At 45.8% G+C, this 22,672-nt stretch overlaps 1 protein-coding gene across 2 annotated transcripts in view; it reads right to left on the minus strand.

Annotated features, from left to right (window-relative positions):
- Positions 1–1,446: 1,446 nt before the first annotated feature.
- Positions 1,447–22,672, minus strand: part of LOC119445701 (uncharacterized) — a 72,759-nt gene continuing 51,533 nt past the window's right edge. For both annotated transcript variants that reach the window (XM_037709985.2, XM_037709984.2), the window contains exons 8-10: positions 20,263–20,297; positions 8,922–9,011; positions 1,447–3,779 (exon numbers count right to left, since the gene is read on the minus strand). In XM_037709985.2, coding sequence (XP_037565913.1) covers positions 3,066–3,779; positions 8,922–9,011; positions 20,263–20,297 — 839 coding nt within the window. In that variant the 3' untranslated portion in view covers positions 1,447–3,065. The remainder of the gene's footprint in view (positions 3,780–8,921; positions 9,012–20,262; positions 20,298–22,672) is intronic.

Below are 22,672 nucleotides of genomic sequence, written 5' to 3' on the forward strand. Positions count from 1 at the left end.
GCGACACTCCTCCCCCTACACCTGCATGGTTTGGGTTCCGGGACACGAGGGACTCGAGGGGAATGAAGCGGTACACACCGCGGCCCGCACAAGCGGCAACCGGGCCTCCCCGCACGAGATTCTCGACATGTCCCACCCACCCAAATCAGCGGAAGAAACGGAAACAATGCCGCCAACTTACCAAGCACTACTGCAGCATTATCGGCTTGGACGCAGGGTATACCCTCCACCACATCCAAAACTAACGAGAAACGAAGGCACCGACTACAGGTGACTCCAGAGCAATACCTTCACCCACGGAAGCTTACTGCATCATTTCCACCCGACGCTATACAGCTACACCTGTCCACACTGCAACGTGCCAGACACCCTGGCGCACCTCCTACTGCAATGCAAGCACACCCGAGCAAGCATCACAACGACACAACCAATAGCAGCAGACGCAGACCCAACCCTTCTCGCTCAGACGTGGGAGGCTGCGATCTCCAAGCCGGACCTGGTCGACCAGCGCGAACTCGTCGCCCGGGCCCCGAAGGGCGATACAAGAACGAGGGTTCCTGAAATAAGGGACGCTCCCACCTCGACTGCCAAGTCACTACTTGAAATAAAGGTTTATTCATTCATTCATTCTTATAGACTGCGCATAGCCGGATAATATAGACAAAAAACACAATTTAACTACTTTTCTAAGAGGAAATTTATAGAAGGGTATTAGACAAAAAGAAATAGACACCTTATCAACTTTTGCCTATAGACAATTTATAAACTGGGCGTAGACAAGAATAATCGACAGCTTATCGATTGTCGTCTATAGACACTCCTTAGACACAGAATGAACAAGAATAAATAGACTTGGTATCGACTTTTGTCTATAGGTAGTCTATAGAGCGGAAGTAGACAAAAAGAAACAAACATCTTATCGACTTTTTTTCTAGAGACCGATTATAGAATGGGAGTAGACAAAAAGAGATAAAAATCTTAACTTTTGTCTATAGACAGTTCATGGACAATGAATGCACAAGAATAAATACAGGCTGTATCGACTTTTTTCTATATTCTGTAGGTAGTCTGTAGAGAGAAAGTGTACAAAATGAAACAAGCATCTTATCGACTTTTTTCTATAGACTGACTATAGAATGTGAGTAGACAAAAAGGAACAAAAATCTGATCAGCTTTTGTCTACAGACAGTCTATAGATTTTGTATCCACAAAAGAACAAATCAACAGAAAGGTAAAGTCGTCTACAAGAAGTCTATAGACATTATATAGACAATCTAAAGTCATTTTTTGTAAGGGAGCAAGCGTAATGTCCATGAAAATCTTTTCTGCAACCACCCCCTCCCCCCCCCCTTTTTCTGCCCATAGTAAGTGCTTTCGCCTTGCTCTGTTTCACAAATTATACTTCCAGAAGTCCGACCTGCGCGAAAAACCCTGTTTTAACCCCAACATACATTTCATCTTGCATTGATCATCGCCCACATGGAGCAATTTTGAAGTGCCGCACTAGAGCGTGTCATAATTTCTTTTTCCATCCCCAGTACTTTTAAAGTGCGGAACCCCCTTCAAGGAGCCATTACTCCGATTGCAAAGAACTCAAAATTTCGTATGGTCATAGCTGACATCCACGCTCCAGGCTTCAGTTCACCTTAACACTTGTCTTTCGCTGCCTTATTTTATTATTCCAGATTTTTTTTACCATTCCTCTTGGTGATGCCTTTGGTCCTGAGGGTGCAATAAAATAGTAAATAAATAGAGCTTTTCGAACATTAATGCTTTCTTTCCGTTACGTGGTTCACGTGTTGCTTCGGCTTTTTGTGCATAAACTGCAGAGTATGAAAGGGATAATTTTTCACCCAGCGAACTGCAGGACGCCTGCTACAAAGGAAACCAGACCAAAAACAATTATTTTTCAATTGCAAAGCTTTCCTTCCAAGAAACCCTTATGTGTTTCTACTGAAGCGTAGTGCTACTGGTCAAGAGGTCGAGAACTTTCCCTTCCGCCAACGCTCTTCCACTCTTCGGGCTTCCGCGCAATGATTTGCCAAATTGCAAAGTCATGACGTCAGATGAGTTTACCTGAAGCTCTCGCAACGTTCCTGTGTGTTCGCGTGTATTCAGGCTCCTGTACTCCACAATCCTTTTACTCACATTTGCAAAGGTAATAGCGCACGATAATCGGGCATACAGTCTCGTAGCATGCAATAAAGAGTGGCGCGATGACTCTGATTAGCTGTTATTGATTTGGCCTGATCCGTACGCGAAAAAAGAGGTATTGGCGCAAAGATTCCAAGTGAATAAGACTGCATAATTATGCCACCTTTTCTATGAAAACGAGTAAAATGGAAATATTATTTCAATAGCAGGGGTTCTGTCTTCGTTTTCATCGTCGCTAGGCGGCGGGATGTTCTGGAGAACGCCGGCACGTACTTTCGACACCTGTGTTTCACTTATTGCCGGCATCTGTGAAGACAGCCTATAGCAACGCTGTGAATGCGCCAAGCTTGGCTGCGCAAAGCTATTGCTCTAAAGACGCCAAAGTGCTGGGGAAAATGAAAACAAAATACATTCAGAACCGGAAAGGCAGCAGAGTTTCAGCGGCAGCAACGTACAATAACAGATAGCTACATTATTTCGCTCAGTTATACCGCATCGCTGTCTGTATGAAAACGGTCCTTTAAGCAGCTTCGTTTTATTTATTTTGTCGTTATTCTATTTATTTATCCTGTTTTTGTGCTAGTTTATTTATCCTAGTTTTATTTATCCTGTCATTAATCCTAACAAGACAAGCGCCAGCGCTTGTCCTGTCTCGACTTGTATCTCGTTGTTACTGCGCTACCTTATTTGTATTACGATGAATAACCAACATGCGCAAAACTATTCGCTTGTGTGGTTTTATTTAACCCCTTAACAAATGTATTGAACACGCGGCGCTTTGAGTGTCGTAATGTTAGCTGCTCTTCCACGTCACAAAGCAGCATGAAATGATTATTTTCTCAGGCGCTTTAGTTACCACTGGTATAAATGGCGACTGAAATGGTGGGAGCAGTCATCGTTGGCCATGCAATTCATGTAGTACCATTGTCAGCACCTTTGCTGTGGACATTGGATACCACTTCTGACATCCTCGCAGTGGTTGCAAACTTGTAAAAAAAGTCTGTGAATATTACGTAGGGCAATCTTCTCGAACGGTCCATTTCGTTGGAACCTGGTCCTTCAGGTTGAGTTTCTGCGTTGTGACTGATTGGTATGGTATGGGCATGTGTTAAAGCTGATCCTTCTCTTGTTACCGAATGAGGATTCGCTGTCGTTTTATAAGTTATTTTCTGTAATATGGCTGTTCTATGGCCTGAAGGCTCAATTTCCTGTGTTGGTAAAGGAAGTTTACTCAAACTTTTATTAGGTGTTGTATCATAGCTGTCTTCAGGTAATTTTTTTGCTTGCTTCATCTCTCTTGATAGAAAATTCTGTGTTGTGAGAGTGACTATTTCACTAAAATGTGGGTTTCTAGTCATGTTCTCATGACTGTATGTGTCAGTAAGCGGATGTGATGGTGGTGTTAGAGCCGTCACAAGCGGAAGTTCTTTCGTGATATTTGGGCCGGAGCTCGATAGATCGTCTTTTTCTGCAAAGGGTGTCCAGGGGTCTTGGTGTTGTGGCATCCCGGTCGTTCTCCTGACTTGCTCCTGGTCTCTTTCTCCTGCCTTGCTCACGGCCGGCTTGGGCGATTGCGACACATCACAACTGCCTTCCATGCAGAGTCCTTTGTCGGCGTCCGAATCCTGGTGAAAACGACCATAAAAGCGGTTACCTTTTTTTGTCGGTAAGAGAAACTGTGTATAAAGATATAAGAACAAAAATACAGGGTCTGTATGACAAGTCGAGACCTAGCATATTCTTCCAACCTACAAAAGCCTATCAATATTACGCGCGATGCACTAAAGCTTGGAATAGTGACCGTGAAAAATCCATACAACACTGAATACTCGCATGCCTACACGCATCGTGTGATGTATTCACTAACCTTTAATAACAGGTAGACGAGCCGTGTCGGTAATAATTGTTCTGTGTGCTTTATGCCCATGCCGCGCAGTCTTTAGTCATGCAACAGCAATTTCGTAAAGCAAAGCTTTCATTGTCTAGCCCACTACGGTTTAACGCCCACCGGTCAGTATTTCTAAGGATACACTCTGGATATACAAGGTGTCCCACATAACTTTAGCCTAGCTTTAATAATATGTAGATACCACGTAGCTGGACAGCAGCAAGGTAATGTTGTTTGCCGTCGCTTAGCGATACTCACTTTATTTATCGCATTGAGCCTAACTGTATAATTAGTCTAAATAATTATTCAACTTCTCAAATGTTATAATTAGATGAAAAGTGTAAATGAAAAAAAAATGTGTAGCAACATGAAAAAAAATCGGGGTAGCTTGCACGGGTGGTGCAAGTCTAAAGACACAGCGGAGCTGATTGGTTCCTAGCTGGTCGTGGCAATACGAAGTGATGCTAAGTTATACGACGCAATGCCAAGTGATACTTATACGAAGTGTATGAGCATTTCCTCGTGGTCCGTGGCATCGGGGAACGCCTCGCGAAGCACTTGCAGTGCGAGCACACGTAGGGGTAGTGGGGCAAAAGCTATGCACAGTGTACGGGCGGCGCGCAGCGGACGACACAACGGGATGACGTCACGGCGCAAGCGCAGTAGCGCGCAGCTGGCGGGAGCTCGGCGGAGCTGTGTCTGTGTCGGGAGAAGCGGGCGCGCACCTGCGCCGGCCGTTAAGAGGCAACGCGAGGTGACGTAATCACTACTGCTTGGGCGCATCGACGGCTAGGCGAGGTTGGACCAGGTGGTGCGCAGCTGTGGCTTGGTTGTCGCTAGACAACGGCGCGGAGTTTTCTGCGGACTTCGGCCATTTTTCCTCCGGCTTTAACAGCTTCGCTGTTAATACTCCCCATCCAGCTTTCTGTTGCTCAATACTTGCTACATAAAAGTGTTTTCGCGAGCGTGAAAGACGCACGCGAATATGCACAACGTGGATCGACCCGCCACTAGCGCGGCAAGCTTGCGTGTATTCGCCGGCTTCTTCGGGAAAACACTTTTATGTAGCCTGTATTGAGCAGCAGAAAGCTGTATCGGGAGTTTTCCATGTTGCTCTGCTATTTTATCATTGTCACTTTCACCTAATTATTATATTTGAGAAGTTGGATAATTATTTAGGACAAATTATGCAATTAGGCAGAATGCAAAAAAAATGGAGGATGCTTAAGCCTCGGTTTTAAGAGTGGAAAGTGATAGCATTCTAAGATTCCTGGCTGCTTATTAGGCTTCCCGGAAACTACTGCTTTCTTTTCTCTGCAAATTTGCCTCTGCATGCGGCTGCCAGGAGGCGAGTGCCATCTGGATAATATTTTTGCAAGGAGGTAACTACGGCGCGCCACTGTATCAAAGGTAGAAATGCTGCTAAAGGGGCTTGTGATTGAGTTTACGCGTAAAAGAACTATGTTTTCTCGTATATTCAAATTACAATCCGACGTTATCACGTCTGTAGGTTGTTGGTACGTCATATTTTACGATTTTTCTGACACACTTTGCTTTGAGAAATTCGATTTCTCAAATCGAAGCGCCTCTGCGCCACGCGGAGGGCCTGCGTGGTCGGGGGTGGTCGGGGTGGCTCGGATGATTTTCTCCGCCACGGACGCCGGCATTGAAGCCGACACCAACGCCGACGCCGGATTTTCTGCGACACGGGGCCCTTAAGGCTATCTCATAAATATTCCGAGTAACTCCAAATGACGGCAGCAGTGCCTTCAGGGTGGCTCGCGCTGTTGTTCGTGTAGGCCAGTTTCCAAGGATGTTGATTTGCGTTATTGGGCGTTGGCGTCAAATTTGGGCGTTTGCGTCAAATTGTGACTCTACACTGTGTGACGTAGGATGGGACGTTGACACTGTGCAACACTAGAACGCCTTCGCAGACTGCGTGACAATGCCCACAGAAACAGTTCTGTTTTGTGTGTGTGTGTGTGTGTGTGTGTGTGTGTGTGTGTGTGTGTGTGTGTGTGTGTGTGTGTGTGTGTGTGTGTGTGTGTGTGTGTGTGTGTGTGTGTGTGTGTGTGTGTGTGTGTGTGCGATTTTATTTTATATTTCTTCCCCCCCCTTTTTAATACTTATTTTGCTTTCTCTCTCTCCTGTCGAATCCATTTGCCCCTCCCCCGGTACAGGGTAGCCAACCGGAGATAATCCCTGGTTAACCTCCCTGTCTTTCCTTTACCTTTTCTTCTCTCCAAATGACGCAAACAACATTACCTTGGTTCTGTCCAGCTACGTGTCATGTACGTGTTTTTTTTAAGTTTGGCTAAAGTTGCGTCGGACACCCTGCATATGTTTCCATCTACCCAGAAAACCACATCATGTTGACTGACAAACAAGTGAGTCAGTGCATCTGTTTTAGTTTATCCAACAATATAACATCGCATAAAACGTGTACATTGACACGTGTAATTATTTGTTCCTTTCTCGGGGACAGCATTTCACCCACTAACAACTTAGTTATCGCTCAGCACATGACGCACTTGCATGATTGGAACTTACTCCAATGTTATCGATGGTTTTATCGGCTCTCTGTTGTCACCGAACCTTGAGTAATCTGATTGTATACGTGACTCTAATTGTGGAGTACTATGTGGAAGACACGCGGTTACCCGCGATTACTCTAGAACCTTCGTTCACTTATGCATAAAAGCCGGCTGCTTGACCCGATGATCGAATTTTTTGCCGATCGCCGACTATGCTCGCTGCTATAGTTTTGCTTTGATTCTAAGTGGCTTTTGTGGGCACATGTTTCCGCAATAACGTTAGTTTCGTCATGCACAGATTGCTACTGTGGTTATGACCGTCAATACCAGGTGAGAATTTTTAAATTAGCCTCACAAGTATTTCTAAAGTGCCACAAAGGTCTTACTGAAATTAATTATTAATAATTAATTAATTATTTATTTATTTATTTATTTATTTATTTATTTACATGTACTGCATGCAGTTGGAGCTGCTTTTGCCCTGTGACGCGTGATACAGACTGGCCCAACTGATTGTTATAATTTGAACTATCCCTACTCTTTAATATAGACAGAATACTAAGGGGGGAGGGCCGGGAGGGTAACAAAACTCTTTACGAATTGCTACCGTACACGTGGGGAGGTTGATGGTGGAGTGAAGAAAGTAGACGGAAAGAGAGGACGCAATACAATACTCTAGCTCATTCACATGCACTATACATGTGCCACGTATGTAGCGTTAGGCACTCAGGCCAGTCATCTTCATTTTCTACAGAATAGCTTATTTGGCTTTCTGGACTGGCGATCTATGAGGCCAGGCTCAATACCATTGCTTCGTCGAAAGGCCGAAGGGAACACTGGGGAGTCTAGAGTTGTTTGTCGAAGCGTGAACAGTGGCACAGGAGATGCACAATCGTCGCTTGACATCTGTGGTTAGCGCACATGGTTTTGTCAGCCATTCCAATGCGATAGCTGTACGAATTAGTGAAGGCTACTCCGACCCACAGCCGACACGGCAGTGCTGCGCCACGTCAGGAAATATTTGGTGATAACTGCAGTACCAATGGTAGATCCAGGCTACGTAAGCGATGGTTGGAGTACTGCAGAGTAAGTCAGTATTCCAACGTTACGTTACACGCGAGACGGCGAAGCTTTCTTGCAGCGTCGGCGCTATATACCGTTATCCGAGGATAGCGGCGTAAGGAGTGTCGGTGCTTCAGCGTAGGCAGATCGGGCAGCGTCATCGGCGAAGTGGTTACCAACGATAGCACAATGTCGTGGCAATAACAGAAATATTATGTCATGTCACTTATCCGCAATGCAATGGCAAATCTAGTTGATTTGGGACATGAGTCCGTCGTGATATCCACGTCTGAAACTTGGTACACTTTTAAGAGCCAGCCTCAGAATCACAGAATATTGCGCATTTGCAAGGTGTTTTTTTTTATTCCGTGTATTCAACAGAAGCGAGAAGGGGGGAGTTCACAACTAGTATGATGTTTTGGCGTGTGAAGCACTGAACTTATTGACGGCGGATCGAGAGGAGTATGAGTGATGGCGAGAGTATAAGCGTGGAGGTATGTCGGCTGCACTGTTGGGATGATTGGTCAGCTCAAACTGAAGTAGGAGGAGCTCAAACGATCGAGAGGAGTACGACGATGACACCGTGTGTCATCGTCAATTGTGTAATTATGCTATCGTCAATCAACCGTGATTATGCTGCCGTTGTCAAGGCATCGTCATCATTGCGTCGTCGTCAGACAGTCGCTGCCATGCAACCGTTGTCATACTATAACTGTCATACCGACGTAGTCGTGTCATCGTTGTCATTCCTGGTTTGTCAATCAGTCGTCGTGATACCTTCGTCGAAACACCGTCGTCGTCATAGACTTCTCGTCCTCCGACTGTCCTCATGTCGTCGTCGTCATGACGATGCCATCGCTATAGCATCGTCATCATTTAAGAACCTCCATTAGATTGTGGCCGTGCCACCGTCATAATACCGCGATTGTCGTTCCCTCGACGTCATTCCTTCTTTGTCATTCCATGGTAGTTTCTGCGCGATACAGTCGTCTTCATGCTGTCATGCTGACGAGTGGCCTTGGAAAGTGAGTGCTATAGAAAACTTTGCCGATACCGCGGTACATATCGCATGTTGCCGAAGCAACGTATGTGTAAATGTCACAATCATCGCTACGTATCCTAAATAAATGTGAATTCAGAAATATTTCGTGTCATCACATTGCTCGAATGATAATCGCATTACCATCAACAGTCATCGTGAGTAAATTTTTTTTACCACGTCGAAATAGTGCTTCAGCGCCCCTTTAACCCTAACCGTTTCCGTCAACTGCGGGTTTACTCACAGCACACAACGTCCCGTCCAGGATGTCAACGCTGTACTTATTCGGTCCTGCTATGCACCAGTAGGAGCAATCCATAACCGCACCGTCCGTCTGCAAACGCAAAAATCGAAAGTTAGTTATGCATTCCTTTTCAATCTAGCACCCAATCAATTTTTACGAGCATAATATTTGCAAAGTATATACAGCAGCGCCGCATATTTATTCCGCCATTCAGTTAAAAAATGATGTCCTAAAACACGGAACATCTATTCTGTGGCCACTACTGATTATACAGTATGGTATATGCGTGATTTGTTTTACAGCGAAACTGAATTACCGCATGAACAGTCCAAAATGTTATATGCGTGTTTTAACACCGCGAAGGGAACACGAAATAACTAGCGGAGGTAAAATTTACATATATTCACAGGCGGATTAAAGGTAAAGTGCAGAAATATTCCGGAGTGCATGGGTTTTACGGGCGAGATCAAAATTGCTAAACCTAATGTTTTTCCAGTTTAGAGAAGTCATATGAAACACATGCAAAGTTGCCCCGCTGCCCAGGAGAACCAAAATCGATAAAGTTATTTTATTAAGGGGTTTAGAACCTAAAGTTTTCTAAACTAGCCGGAATTTTGAATATGGAAGGTGTTTTTAGAAGTCTTGAACGAAGAAGTAATGCCATCTTGTAATTTTTTTTTTGGGGGGGGGGGGGAGGGGATATCGAAGAATGTCTTTTTTGGCTTGGCCAAGTTCTATTATGCAACAAAGGGCCGTGACAAAAAGTAAGTTAATGTACCTCTATCAATCATCGAAAATTTGTAGCTCAAGCTTAAAGGGACATAAAGGAGATCATTAGGTTAAGCTGGATTGAAAGACTACGTAATGGTAATATCAAACTTGCCATTCGCCACGAGAACCGAGGTTCTGGACTATGGAACCACTCATACGACGCCATCACGAGCTGATTTACAGAGCGGCAGATAGCGAGTTTAGCCAGGAATTAGTTCAGCTCGTTCGTTTTGGAGGAGCAGCAGCGGAACATTCGACAGGAAAATTATACGCAAGAAGGTCGTACAATGGCACACAGAAAACGATAATATTGTCGCAAGAGGAAAAGGCAAGCAGTCAGTTCCGAGCGAACGCCTGTTTACTGTAGATGTTTACTGTTTTAGCCGCAGCAGCCAGCAAACAACTTCTTCGTCCTTGTCCTTCAGCGCTACTAACGCGCAGCAACATGCTTCTATACAAATGTTAGATTGACCTAACTCAGCCTAATATATTCATTCAGACTTCCTTTACAAGCGCAACTGAATCGTGTATTTTTCTAGGAAATGGCACTATTGAATACTTAGTTCTTCAAAGCGAAACTCGCAATGCGACTAAAAGCACCGAAAAACGTTATATACCTGTGTTCGGTAATTTATAAAAACAACTATATCACTGACAAAGTTTGTATGTTCGAGAAATTATAAGCGCCATACATAAACTAACGTTACAATGGGCGTTTCAATTTGAAAATAAATGAAACTTGCTAAACCCTCGTTTCTGATCTGTTTAGACGCGTTATACGAAATACTTAGAAAGCTTCCCCGCTTCTTTTAGAGGAGCACTAACAGCAGACATTTCATAATTAGATGAAGTGAGGGTCACTGTATGGTTGACATTTATTGAAAGTTCCAAAATTGTAGGTATAATTACGCGCTTTTAAAATAATTACTGCGTACTCGTCTCCTTCCATTTTCCGTGCGTTGCGTGAGGCGTGTTGTTGCTTTCCCCCGGTTCCCTGGGTAGAGGTGCCGGCAAAGTTCAATGTGGGTGAGTTTAGTGGCGGCCTAGCCCATAAATTACGTATCCATGTACTCCGGAGCGTTAAGCGCAAAGAATCGAGTTCGTTCTCTTATCCTAAATTATAGACGCCACTCAAATAACTTGGACATTATTGTAGGGAAGGATATGAAAAATCTTTGTGTGAAGGTAAATGCGTGTGGGATAAAAACAGTCCCTGTAAAAAAGGCTTAAAACAAGTGTTTGAGTCTGTCATACGGGTTTTAACAGCTTTGCTTGCCAATGCACTGAGATAACTATGTGCTATACCAAGTGTGTACGTTTAGTGGAAATAGGCGTCATGTTAGGCGCAATTTGTGACAAAGCTTTAGGGTCCTAGCGTGATTAGAAGCGCTGAAAATGATCGATGAACCTTTACTTGTTTCTTCATCTCTTATGCGTTATATGAGGTTCATGTAATTGGTTCCCCTGGTTTCCTTGCTGAACTAAAAATGCACGTTATTTATATTTGTTTAAAGTTACAGCCAGGTTGGGGGTAATACGTAGACGCTGATCAAGCTGCCCCCAAGAACTATGGACTCAGCAGGAATACCCTGTTTTAAATTAGTTGCAGCGTTCTAATTTTGTTTTAGGAACTGCGCAGAATTTAATTTGCTGCCGTCAAAGATAACATTTATTGAAGGTGAGGGGAAAATTATTACCAATGATCTGACGAAATGCGGGTGGATGAATTACTGCCTCTGTAAAATGTCTTTAGAAATGCTCAAAGAACGTTACATGTGGGTGAGGTTAATAACGCACCAGTCATGTAGGGGCAACATTTTAAAGTGTGTTTTTTTAAAGACGATAGTCTTTTTTGTGAATTTAAACGCTGAAAATTTGGTCTGTCTGTCTGTCTGTCTGTTTGTCTGTCTGTTTGTCTGCCTGTCACCCGATTCAGCCACCCGGCCAAAGTTGGACCACTTGCTTACCGCCCACACTACTTAAACTGGTACGGCTGTTCATACTTGTGAACGTTATCGATCACAAAGTAAATATTACGCATATCTGAGGCGCAACATCACTAGGTAAGTATTAGGAGGTGTGTTCCTTTAATAGAAAATACATAGATACGTAACTCTAAAGACCCTAGTTTCTTAAGCTGCGCTGAAAATGCCATGCTATGCGCGCCGACGAACGACGTTCCCCGACTGCGCGCCGACGAGCGCCCTCTGCCATGGAGGAAGGAAACCCTCTGCACAAGCTCATGTTTCCCGATGTATTGCCAGATGGCGTCCATGTCTCACGCAGCGCCTCCTCAATTTTGCCAATGCCAGCCAGATGCGGCCGATTCAACATAAAGGAAGCGCTGTCTGAGGCAGGGCAAAACATAAATGGCCGCTTGATGAAATAATGCGGTAAAATGAAATCTGTTCAAACAAACCTCTATTGCATTTATCCTGCCAGGACGGAAATGGTACGAGAACAGCATCACGGGTGGCCGCGGATCAGACCAGCACTCATGTAGTACGGCCGGCAGAAGACTATCGTCTTTCGACGACATTTGCAGCGAAGCACGCAGATACGCGGCAATTTTTTTTTCTTTAAGTAACGACACGCTTTGAAGCACCGCCGACGAATCTCATTGGTCGGCGCTAATTTCGGCGGCCATGTTCTTCCTAAGCTGTTCCCCCGCAGTCACTTGCATGCTGCTGCGAGCAAACTTGAGGGCAGGCTGAAGACGCGTTATGTTTCTGTGCGCGTTTATCTTTTTGTCTTTTCCTTGTGCGAAGGATTTTCTGCGGTCGGCGTGACTGGAGCTAGAAACGCGGCAGGCGTCGTATTGCGCGACCGCAATACAACGTGGCAGCCGTCGCCGTGAAGACAAATTTCGCATTCGACCTCAACAGCGCAGTACTAAGCCGCTTTTTTATTGGCAGCAGAATTTCTGATGCTAACTGCTCGAAAGCAAGTTTCATTGGAAATCTGGCTGTCATTCTACAAGGGCGCACACGTCTGGTTTCTTTTTTTGTCGGTAATTTAGGTTGCTTGTGCTGCCAGGTAGATCTTCATGTTTTTTACAGATACAGACAAGGACAATACTTATCCAAGGGCCGCAGCAGGCTTTGTACCAGCTTTTTCAAGAAAACGGGAACAGAACAATCTACCTGAAGCAACTTTACATGCTCCGTGAAAAAAAAAAGCGTTTAACAAAACAAGGAAAATTCAGAGTGTTTAGTTGGCAACTTAAGGAAGTCGTGGAGCTGGAATGATAGTGAGAATGAAAGACAATCATAAGTGCTCATAAAAGCCTTTTTTAGAACAGCTGTGGTCTTGCAGTTGCATCGCACCAGTCAGTATCTTCGCTAACAGCGCATCCAAAAGCGGTGTCGACGTTTGCATACCGTGCATTGAGTGTGCGGAAACCCGTAACCAGAAAAGGAGTACCCGTCCACTACAGCTTTCTTGTGCTAACTGTTGGGGATCCCAAGCAACTTCCTGAAGTTCTTCTATCAGTGTAACACTAAGCGCAATACAATCATGAACTTTCTAATGATTTGCCCCTGCCCTACGTGCTCGAACTACGTATTTTCGCCATGTAGACAACCCTTCCATCACGTGTCCATTGTTGCGTTTTCCGGCCAGTACACCAAGTAGATCAGACGGAAATTCAATATTTAACCCTTGCAGCTGGCCTAGTGTGTGTGCAGTCATCAAAATTTGCTGACCACGTACGGTCTTATAATGGGCCTATTATAGACGCAGCCTCGGCACGCTTCCTGGTATTTCCATCAGCTTTAAATCATTATCTTTATTTTGCAAATCTTTTCGTATATTTGCAATTTTTTCTTCTTCACCTGTTTGAATGTTCAGTTTAGTAAATCTTTTCTATTTAAATCTAGTATTTTTTCTACGGCAAAACTTTTGATTATTTTGAACCTTTCAACATCGTTCATCATAATCTATTTTCAGTTAGTAGACTTTCATTATCGTGAAGTTTAGGAGGAAACTGTTCTATAAACTTATATCAACGTGGTGTGGAGCGGTTTTACTAGCTCCGGTTGCAAGCATTTCGGGAATTCGACGTTTACTCATGTCCAAGGTCCGTAAATTTTTTACATCGAGTTTGCAATAGCATAAAACCAGTGCAGTTTTTGTAAAATCTCTTCCGAAAGTATTGTGCACTTTCATTCTACTTTTATGAAAGGAAGGGGGGAGGGTAGGGGCAACGCAAACATGCAATTACAAGACCAAGAGGCACTTTCTCACGTGCTCTAGGCTTCATGTGAACGTTGTACACACCTGATGCGAGCCCGAATGCCAATGGGTAACATCTATTCTATCTGGAACACGTCATATGCCACTGTAAGGCTTTGCCTTATTACAGTCATTCTTGTAATATGAAGGCGCGCTACGGTGAGCAAACGAAAATATGTACTTTTTTTACCATTGATTCTTCTTCATAGCGCCTATATTGGCGCATTCTGCCACGTGCTTTATAAGATTATTATTTTTACAGTGCAGCACATATTCTCACTTCTGTAAGTATCAAAGCATATTTGAACAACAGATTCTGCGACTAGATGACATTACAGGGACAAAATTCCTCTACGATTACGATACTCCCTAATGCGAAATTCTAGCGCAGCTCTATAAGTGTTTTCATTTCGCGTTATATGGGCTGGGGTGGATAATCGGTCTCGTGCTGCACATTGCAAAAAGAGCGAAGTGTGACGCGACTGCCTCACTTATCGGGAGATTGCGAGAGGCAGCGCGTGGGAGACGCGTGGGCGTGATTCCCAGCAGCCGCCGCAGACAGACCTACGCTCATGCGGTGCTTTGTTTCCATATATGGTAACGGTGGACGAGCTTGCCGCATGCCTTATCGATGGCGTCATCGGTCAACGGACGACGCGAGCTACTCCGCCGCCCAATCTTAGTGATGGTCGCCGTAGAACACGTCTTGCGCGACACTACACTTTTCTTCTCACACTTTCGCCATACCCTCCTCCTCCGCGTTCCTCCTCGTTCTGTCTTTGCTATCGCCGTATTTCATCGCCCGCTGCACTCCGAAGTGCTTTTTCATCCTTCGCTGAGCTTATTCGCTCGGTTACGCCGAGGGACGCCGACACTCAACGCAGGAACTGGCGCATAATATCTGCTCTCTAAATTTATTGATATCCATTGTGGAGTTTTTGGCATCTTAGCTATGCACCAAGTAACCTTGTGTGAGATCCTTTTCACAACCTATATTTACCAATGCGCGATGTTGTGCTAGCTGGTGTTACGTTGCTTCAGAATTTCGAGACTACGCGGCGAGACAAAGGTAGTTAGAAAGAAGACAACCTATATTTAGTCAGCACTTGTGTTATATTCCTCCTTCTGATTTTGTAATGCTACGTTGTTAAAAACTTCGCACATCTACCACTACGTTTCTGGACGCTTTAACTCTTTCCCTACCGCGGGGGAAATAGAGTTTTATGTTCCGGCGGATGTTTTTTTCTGAAGGAACTACTGCCCTCAAAATTAAGTGTAATAGATAAACAGAAAGCGAAATGAAGGGGCTTTTCACGCATAAAAGTTTTATTAACGAGATATATGTCATAAAGAGATATCAGTTGTTAAAATTAAGATTTTGCGATAAAATTGAACAAAGCTTGTAAAGGCACGTTTGTATCCACTAATAAAAAAAATGTTACGAAAATTAGGGGAAATGCAAAATTATTGACGTCTGTTAGACACTATCTGCGAAAAAATGAAAGTGTTTCATGGAACAGGTATTTCGCTAGAAAAAAGTTTACTGCAAGCACTACAGTTGGGCGCTTCGGGCTACAGCCGCCGATGTTCCGGACTGGTTGGCGTCATCGTCGTTTTCAGACTCAAAGTCCGACGAAAAGTCAGCGTCCTCTTACTCAGTGCTATTCGATGGATCGATAAGATCAGCCGCAGAAGCAGCGGAATCGCGAATATCTGCTACCTCCCGAAACGCGCGCGCTGTTTTCGGAGCCGGACATTTTTGTGTTCTGCTTTGACGGTCGCGAAACTTCGAAGAGAGTTTAAAAGTCACCGCTTGGAGCCAAAAAAGCGAACAGGGGTGCTATGCAGGATGCCCCGAGTTTGGCGAAACTCGGGATCTTCACGAGCTCTGGCGACGCCCTAAGATCAAAGAACAAATGGTAACAAGACGAAGTTTGCCCATCGGCACGCCTCCAGTTTCATTGGTTAATCTAGATTCACTCTGGGTGGCTATTATCCCTTGGGCGTTGCCATATGGGCGGTCGACAAACTGGGGCTCACGTGATCATACGGTCGGTGGATGGTCGTGCCTTCTTTCACTTGTTTGTCGTTCCACCGAGTGCAATACAGGCACAAGCAAGTTATGAGATAAATTCATTTAGTACAATAATATTAGTCACATTAACGTGGGTTGTAAGCATTTTAATGTTTCCACGATGTACACGGAATGTTTACTAGACTAATTTGTATTTAAATACGTTTCGCGTTATGCCATAAGGGGACGCTCGCCCCCCTCTTTTTTTCTGCATTCGATTGGCACGGCTCGATACGTGCTTGCTCTAGCATTTCCGAGCACCGATTGGTGTGCGCTTGCTTTTCTCACTGGGTTTCCAACAGATCGCTCGTTGCTACTTTGCTCTAGATTGGATTGGTGCGGCTCGCTACGTGCTTGCGCTCCCATTTCCGAGCAGAGATTGGTGTGCGCCTGGTTTTCACACTGGGCTTTTAACAGATCGCTCGTTGCTCACGCTAAAGAAAAGCTGCGAGTAGCGCGCGCATCCAGCTACAAGACGAAGTGAGCGTCGGCTAGCGCATAAGTGGTTTGCCGCGCGCTTACCGTGTAAGCACACAGGAATGCCGGAAAGCACACATACAAGGGTCAGAAAACTACGCTTTATTTTCTTTTACTTTGCGATACACCTCCATACTGGCAAGCGTCGAGCGATGGTTTCTAACAACCGCAGGAAAGAGTCTTTGTAGTGGCTAGCCCGAGCGATCCGTGGCTTCTAACAAACGCACGAAAGGGTCTTTGCAGCGCACGTGGATGTTGACTGCCACCACATGCATCCCAGGTGGGACTCCAACATCGGTGCAGTTACCCTGTACCCATCGCTGACGAGGGAGCGCTTCACTTTTTGACAATAACTTTTTTTTTGCGTGTGAACACCCGTGATGGGGTCCACAAAGTTCACGCTTTGGTTGACTGTCTACCAATGCGGATTGATGCATAGCCCCGTTAGCATCCACTAAATTTGGGATACATTTGTATGCGGCCAATTCGTCACTATGAATAATGGTCCCCGGTTGAACATTGGCTGCAATAATGACGCCTAGCGTCGCCGCCTTTCGTCGGTCGACTTTGAAAGTCGCAGCACCCCTCTGGTCGCGCAGACCATGCCGAATACCCATGGGCCCCCAACTTTAACACCGCCGTAATTTTGGCGGCTGGCGGAAAGTTGTCGCCTGTCATTAGGCGGCTTCGATTGTATACTTTTTCTCGCCGCGAAGAAGGCACTCATAAATTTGCGCTATCTACCCGGGGTACCAAGTGGAGGTCGCGCCAGCAGCTCGTCCCTCGCGACCTTACGGGGGTAGTTCGTCCTGTCGGCGATGGTGTGCTCCTATAGAGGAAACAAGTCGCCGGTCATCTCCTTCAACAGCCATATGTCTACGCTTTTGCTCACGCAGTACGTGAGCCAAATCATTTGCCGCTTGGAGAGGTGGTCGTTCGGATGGCCGAGGCGGTCCGTGTTGGCGAAGTAACGTCCTTCGCCTCTCTGACCGTGCACTGCAGCTTTACCGTGTAACTGCGAAAACTGATTTCGGCACCTGTTGCATCGGAAGGCAGCCCGGCTTCCATTCTGAGTCTTCCAATATAATGTGACCACTTCGCCTACGCAGGTTGGTTGGCCCGGGTTGAACCCCAGGTGCTCGTAGGTGCCCCAGTACTCCGATGACGACGCCGGACCTTGCCTGGGGCTAGGGCGCGGTGGACGAGCAGCGCTTGAAACAGGAGAGAGCCGAAGCGATCGCACGAACTTTTCCTCCGCAGCCTAGTCACATCAGTCTGTGCTCGGAAAGCATAATATGCCCGCCACGCAGTCTCTGCAGACAAGGGCGTTCGCCTAACCCGTCACACAGCCAGCGCACTGACGTTTCGGAAAGGCAAAAACGACGCTGAAACTCTACGTCGGTCATGTAGCTGAACGGGTCCAGATGGTCATATTGACGCTTGCCGCCGCTGGATGCGATGACACAGGCTGCTGCTGCCGCCGCCCTGCTCCCGAGTTTAACTCGAGGGGGGTTTCGCGATGTACGAGATTGGCCCGAGTTCGCGTGTCAATCAAAACCATAGGTCACGCCCCGAGCGAGGCATGTAACTCTTGTGCGCGCCCACCACGGTTGGGCCACGCCCAACTTATTTTTCGACAACAGCGACGTGGTGCAGAACTGAGAGGCATTAACAATCTTGACCGGCGAAATAAAACACGCACAACGCACTGTCATCGGTGATGTCCTCAGCACCACTATAAAAAAGAAAGCGTCGACTTTCGCTGCCTTATGCATATGTCTTCTTGGGCTGTGATGACCCCACAACACGGTTCATTGCCTGCGTTGTGGCTACGTAGCGCACAGCAAATAATTATCCGCACGTCACTGTAGCTGCTTCCAAGGCGTCGATGCGCCGTGGTGGACGACGATCTTGAGCAGTGCGTAGTGTTTTCCAACGACAACGTATCGCAGCTGTCATTTGAGATGGCTGCTCTGTCAATGATATAGTGCAGCAAACACAGTCAGCGGTCAGCGCCAACACACCCAGTGCAATGGCATTTTGTCATCACAAGCACAGCACACTAAACAATTGCAACACCTTCCTGCGTTCGAAGTCTAATTTCCTAACTGCACACAAGAGCCCTCACCCACCAAAATGCGATTGCTGCGCTGTCGTTACGATATCCATCTGCGATCGCTGTTAGCTCAGCAGCAGAGGCAATCGGCAAGCACATTGGAGTGAACAACACACTCAAATTCTGCACACATGCGCACGGAGGCACCTTCAATGGGCAAGCGGTGACAAGCGACGAACTGTGTCGCTGGGCAGCACGCTCGTGTTCGCAATGCATCGCGGAGACTTCGCGCACCCAGATAAACTGGTGCATTTTCATTGTGCTGCGTCACTACGGACCCAGAATACCGCACAGCCATTTTGCAGCGACAGCCGTTGCTCCTGTCTCTATGGCTAAAGGGTCGTTTCAGTTGGTAAAGCGGCGGCCTTAATAGCCGCCGCAGTGAAGCACCTACGGTGAACAGCCATGCCGCAGCGCTGCGTTGCCATTCCCCTATTAGACAGGGAATGGGCAGATCGTTGTCATGACTGACTTTATCGAACATAGCACTGCAGCGCCCCTGGCGACTGCTCACCGCATGAACTCCCTCGTGCGTGTGACCCTCTAGAATGTATCCCCTTGTAAGCTTTCGCCTCACTGTCGCCACTCGCGGCAAAAAAGTACAAAATGTATTAATTCATTATATGTCCGTTTGTCATCACAAATTTACAGCATTCAAAACAAAAAAACCGATACTTTAAGAAGCAAAATCTTGGTTATTTTATTTGTTGTATCTCAAAGTATTCGATTGAGGGAAAGTATAGGTGCAAGAATGCACCGCATGTGCCCTGTTCGCATTCGACGCAGGATAGAAAGATAATGCCCGGAAAAGGAGGCACGCCCTTGACGCGCCCGAGAAAGGCGTGGCAAGCGGCTCACGGCAAGTGTGCAGATAGACAGCGGGACAGTGACGGTATTGCTAAATTGCGATAATACGTTGATAACAATACGCGGCGCTATCGCGTTTTGTTGCGCAGTCCTCTGTGCTGAAGCCCGGCAGCACTGTGCCGCACAGGGTGCGCCCATGTTGTCATACGCGGCTTTATCTCGACATTTCTTTTTGCCTGCTGTTATTGCAATTTTTTGCTATCTTCGTTCACTGACTGCCATCGAGCAAACTCGGGTAAAACTCGGGTGAACGAGAAACTCGGCGCATCCTGCATAGCACCCCAGTTTAGAAAACAAACATATTGTTTCTTCTCTTTCCCGTCCGATGGCGCAGTATGTCCGTGAGTGGCGCGGAAAGGGACGAAAGCGGCGTTTCAAACCATCGATAGCCGGCGGACATTTTTTCGTTCTCCTTTGACGATCGCGAAACTTCGGAGCGCTTTTAAAAATCACCGCCTCGCGAGAAAAAAAGCGAACTGCTTAGAAGAGTAAAATATAGTTCTTCACATCCGATAGCGCAGTATGTCCGTGAGCGGCGCGAAAGGTCTTGAAAGCGACGTTTTAAACCATCCATAGACGGCTAACCATGCCCAATGGGCGCGGTACCAAAATAGTTAAAGACCTCCTAGAATATGTATCTAAGTAAACCCCAATTTAGGAGCGCACAAGCAGGAAAATGGCAGCTGACTTATTTGCGATTTAGATGTTGCTGGCAACGTCTACATAGCGGAATCAGCACTCTGTTTCAACTATAATCCAGGAAACGGCCCACATATTCAAACCAAAGCGCTGACAGCACTCACCGTTCTATTCAGCTTGTACCCCGAACATAGATTACCTATGAAAAAACAAAAACCGCATCAAAAACAGGGCTTCACTCCAAAGGTATTTCAGAAAGCAAGTCTCACGCGCAGACATTTGAAACGTGCTATTTAATTTACTTGTGGTTGTAGTTGAGGTTCAGGTTCAGGTTTTATTTGGGTATAACAAATGTCCAGAAGCTCAAGGACTAAAGGCAACCCAAAATGCGGCACAGTGTCCTGTTCCCGTGTGACACACTAATCATGGCCAATAACTAGAATATTTACAGACATGACACTGAATAAAAGTATAGGAATAATATCGTCGTAGTAAAATACCAATGAAGCTATAGTCTAAAAAAGTCTCAGTTACGCCTGAAAGGCAAAGCATCCTTTGCGATAGCTAATTAAGGGACAGCTATACAAAGTAAGGATAGTAGTTTTATTGGCCGTATAAATTTGTAAACATAGGCATACCAACTAAATTAACAAGCATTGTGTCGAGCGCAGAAGAAAACATGTACGCATCTCACTCGATGACGGTGCAAACTCACAGCGAGCGAATTGAGCGTCGTGCCGGCACTCGCATCGACGCGATTTTAGCCATGAAAGCACAGGGAGGGCGGACTTTGCTCCCGCCGCAAATGGCTTTACAGCCGCGCTCGCAGCGCCGAACGCGCGCCCTCTTCAACCTCCGCTCGCACCCTTCCGGTCCCGCTGGAGCGCGCGGCTTCACTAAAACGCGGCCCCTCCGCCTCCTTATCCTCCCTCCGGAGCGTTGTGCGCGACTGGAAGACTGCGCGCTTCCTTCCCGCTTCCCGGCCTTGCGTGCGCGAGCCGTGACTGCCGGCTCACCGTCGCACGCTTCCATTCTCACATACAGCATACGGCGCGCGGCGATAGTTTTATAGCCCTTGAACTTTATACGGAACCTCACGGCGACGACGACGACTTCGACGGCATAAATCCGATTGGAGTGCCCATAGAATTACCATCGCAATAAAATAGGCTAGCGTGAATGCGCACATGCATGCTAATAAGCATAACTTGGAATTCTCTAAAAATATGCACTTGATTTTGTATCTACAGATAAATCATACCAAAAATGTAAACGATTTAGAAAACATGCGGTGACGTAGGCAAACTTTTAAGAGTCACATTTTGTCCTAGTTCTAAAACAATATATTGAAAATTTCTTATTATACGCACTATGCTTCGTTAATTGGCTGGTAAAAGCGTTCAGTTCAGAGCTTTTAAAAAAGAGTTAAGTTCAGAGCTTCAGGAGACGTTTTAGTTTAATTACCTCTTCTAAATAAACTATCCTCGCTTTAATGACGTGTGTTAACGTACGTTCAAGTTTAGGTAAAATATATATTGCCTGAATAGCCCTCTTTTGTAATAAGTATGAGGCGTAAAGACTGCGGTGTGAACATGATAACCATACAAGATAACAGTAGTGCAGTCGAGATACTACAAAGCTGTGGTACAGTAGTATTTTAGGCCACACAAGGCAATAAATATGAGTGTTTAATTATTATGCATCAAGACTTAAATAAACAAGACCTTAGAAACGCCACTTGGACATTCCAGCGTAGTGTTCATCATGTTTATTTTTTTCTGATTTTGCTCGTTCTACTTTACTATTTTCGTAGCCAAGACTTAATCACTCATTACATTGCTTATTACGTGCCGTAAATATTATATAGACCCTTTTTACGGCGATATCGTGGCCGCCGCCATGCTTGATCACGTGGTGACGCATCGATTGCTAGCCTCAGCGTTGCCTCCTTGTTTACAATGGATGTGCATAACGCCCGGAGCGGCTCAGCAAAGCTCTGTTTTGGCGGACGTCGCAAACTTTAGCCACAGCCTCAGAGGATACAAAGAGCTTTCGGAGCTGGATACGCCTTGTCTGAGCGGAACAAACGCGGGATTAGAAATGCATTCCATGCTGTTCAACGTTTCCGCTTACGAATTAAATCAGGATCAGTGTCTTACGTGTTCTTTATTTGGCAAACACTTTGAAGCAATAGCTTGTCATGTTTCTGAGTCAGCAAAGTTGCCCTGTGCGGTCACTATCCCCTTTTTTTATTTTTCGCGGAATTGCTCAGTGGTGTACTCAGTTACGATATATTTGTTATTGCGGCGCGCAAGGCTTGGAACGTAGCTGCTCTGTACTTTCTAAGAGCTTGTAGCAAATACGTATTAACGCTAGTCACTCGCTTACTCCGGGCCGTCACTAAACATTCAGGTTTAAACATTGGTGGGTTATCTGTGTAATCGCCGCGAGGCATGCTTCGGCGCATTGATTCAAGAGTGCAGCCATTCAATTACTTTCGGTACCTGGGACGATATCAGTGTATGGAATTTTTAGCCTGAGTTCTTGTGAATGTGTGCAGATAACGTGAGAGAA

This window comes from Dermacentor silvarum, chromosome 3 (genome assembly GCF_013339745.2).
Source record: "Dermacentor silvarum isolate Dsil-2018 chromosome 3, BIME_Dsil_1.4, whole genome shotgun sequence".
NCBI lineage: Eukaryota > Metazoa > Arthropoda > Arachnida > Ixodida > Ixodidae > Dermacentor > Dermacentor silvarum.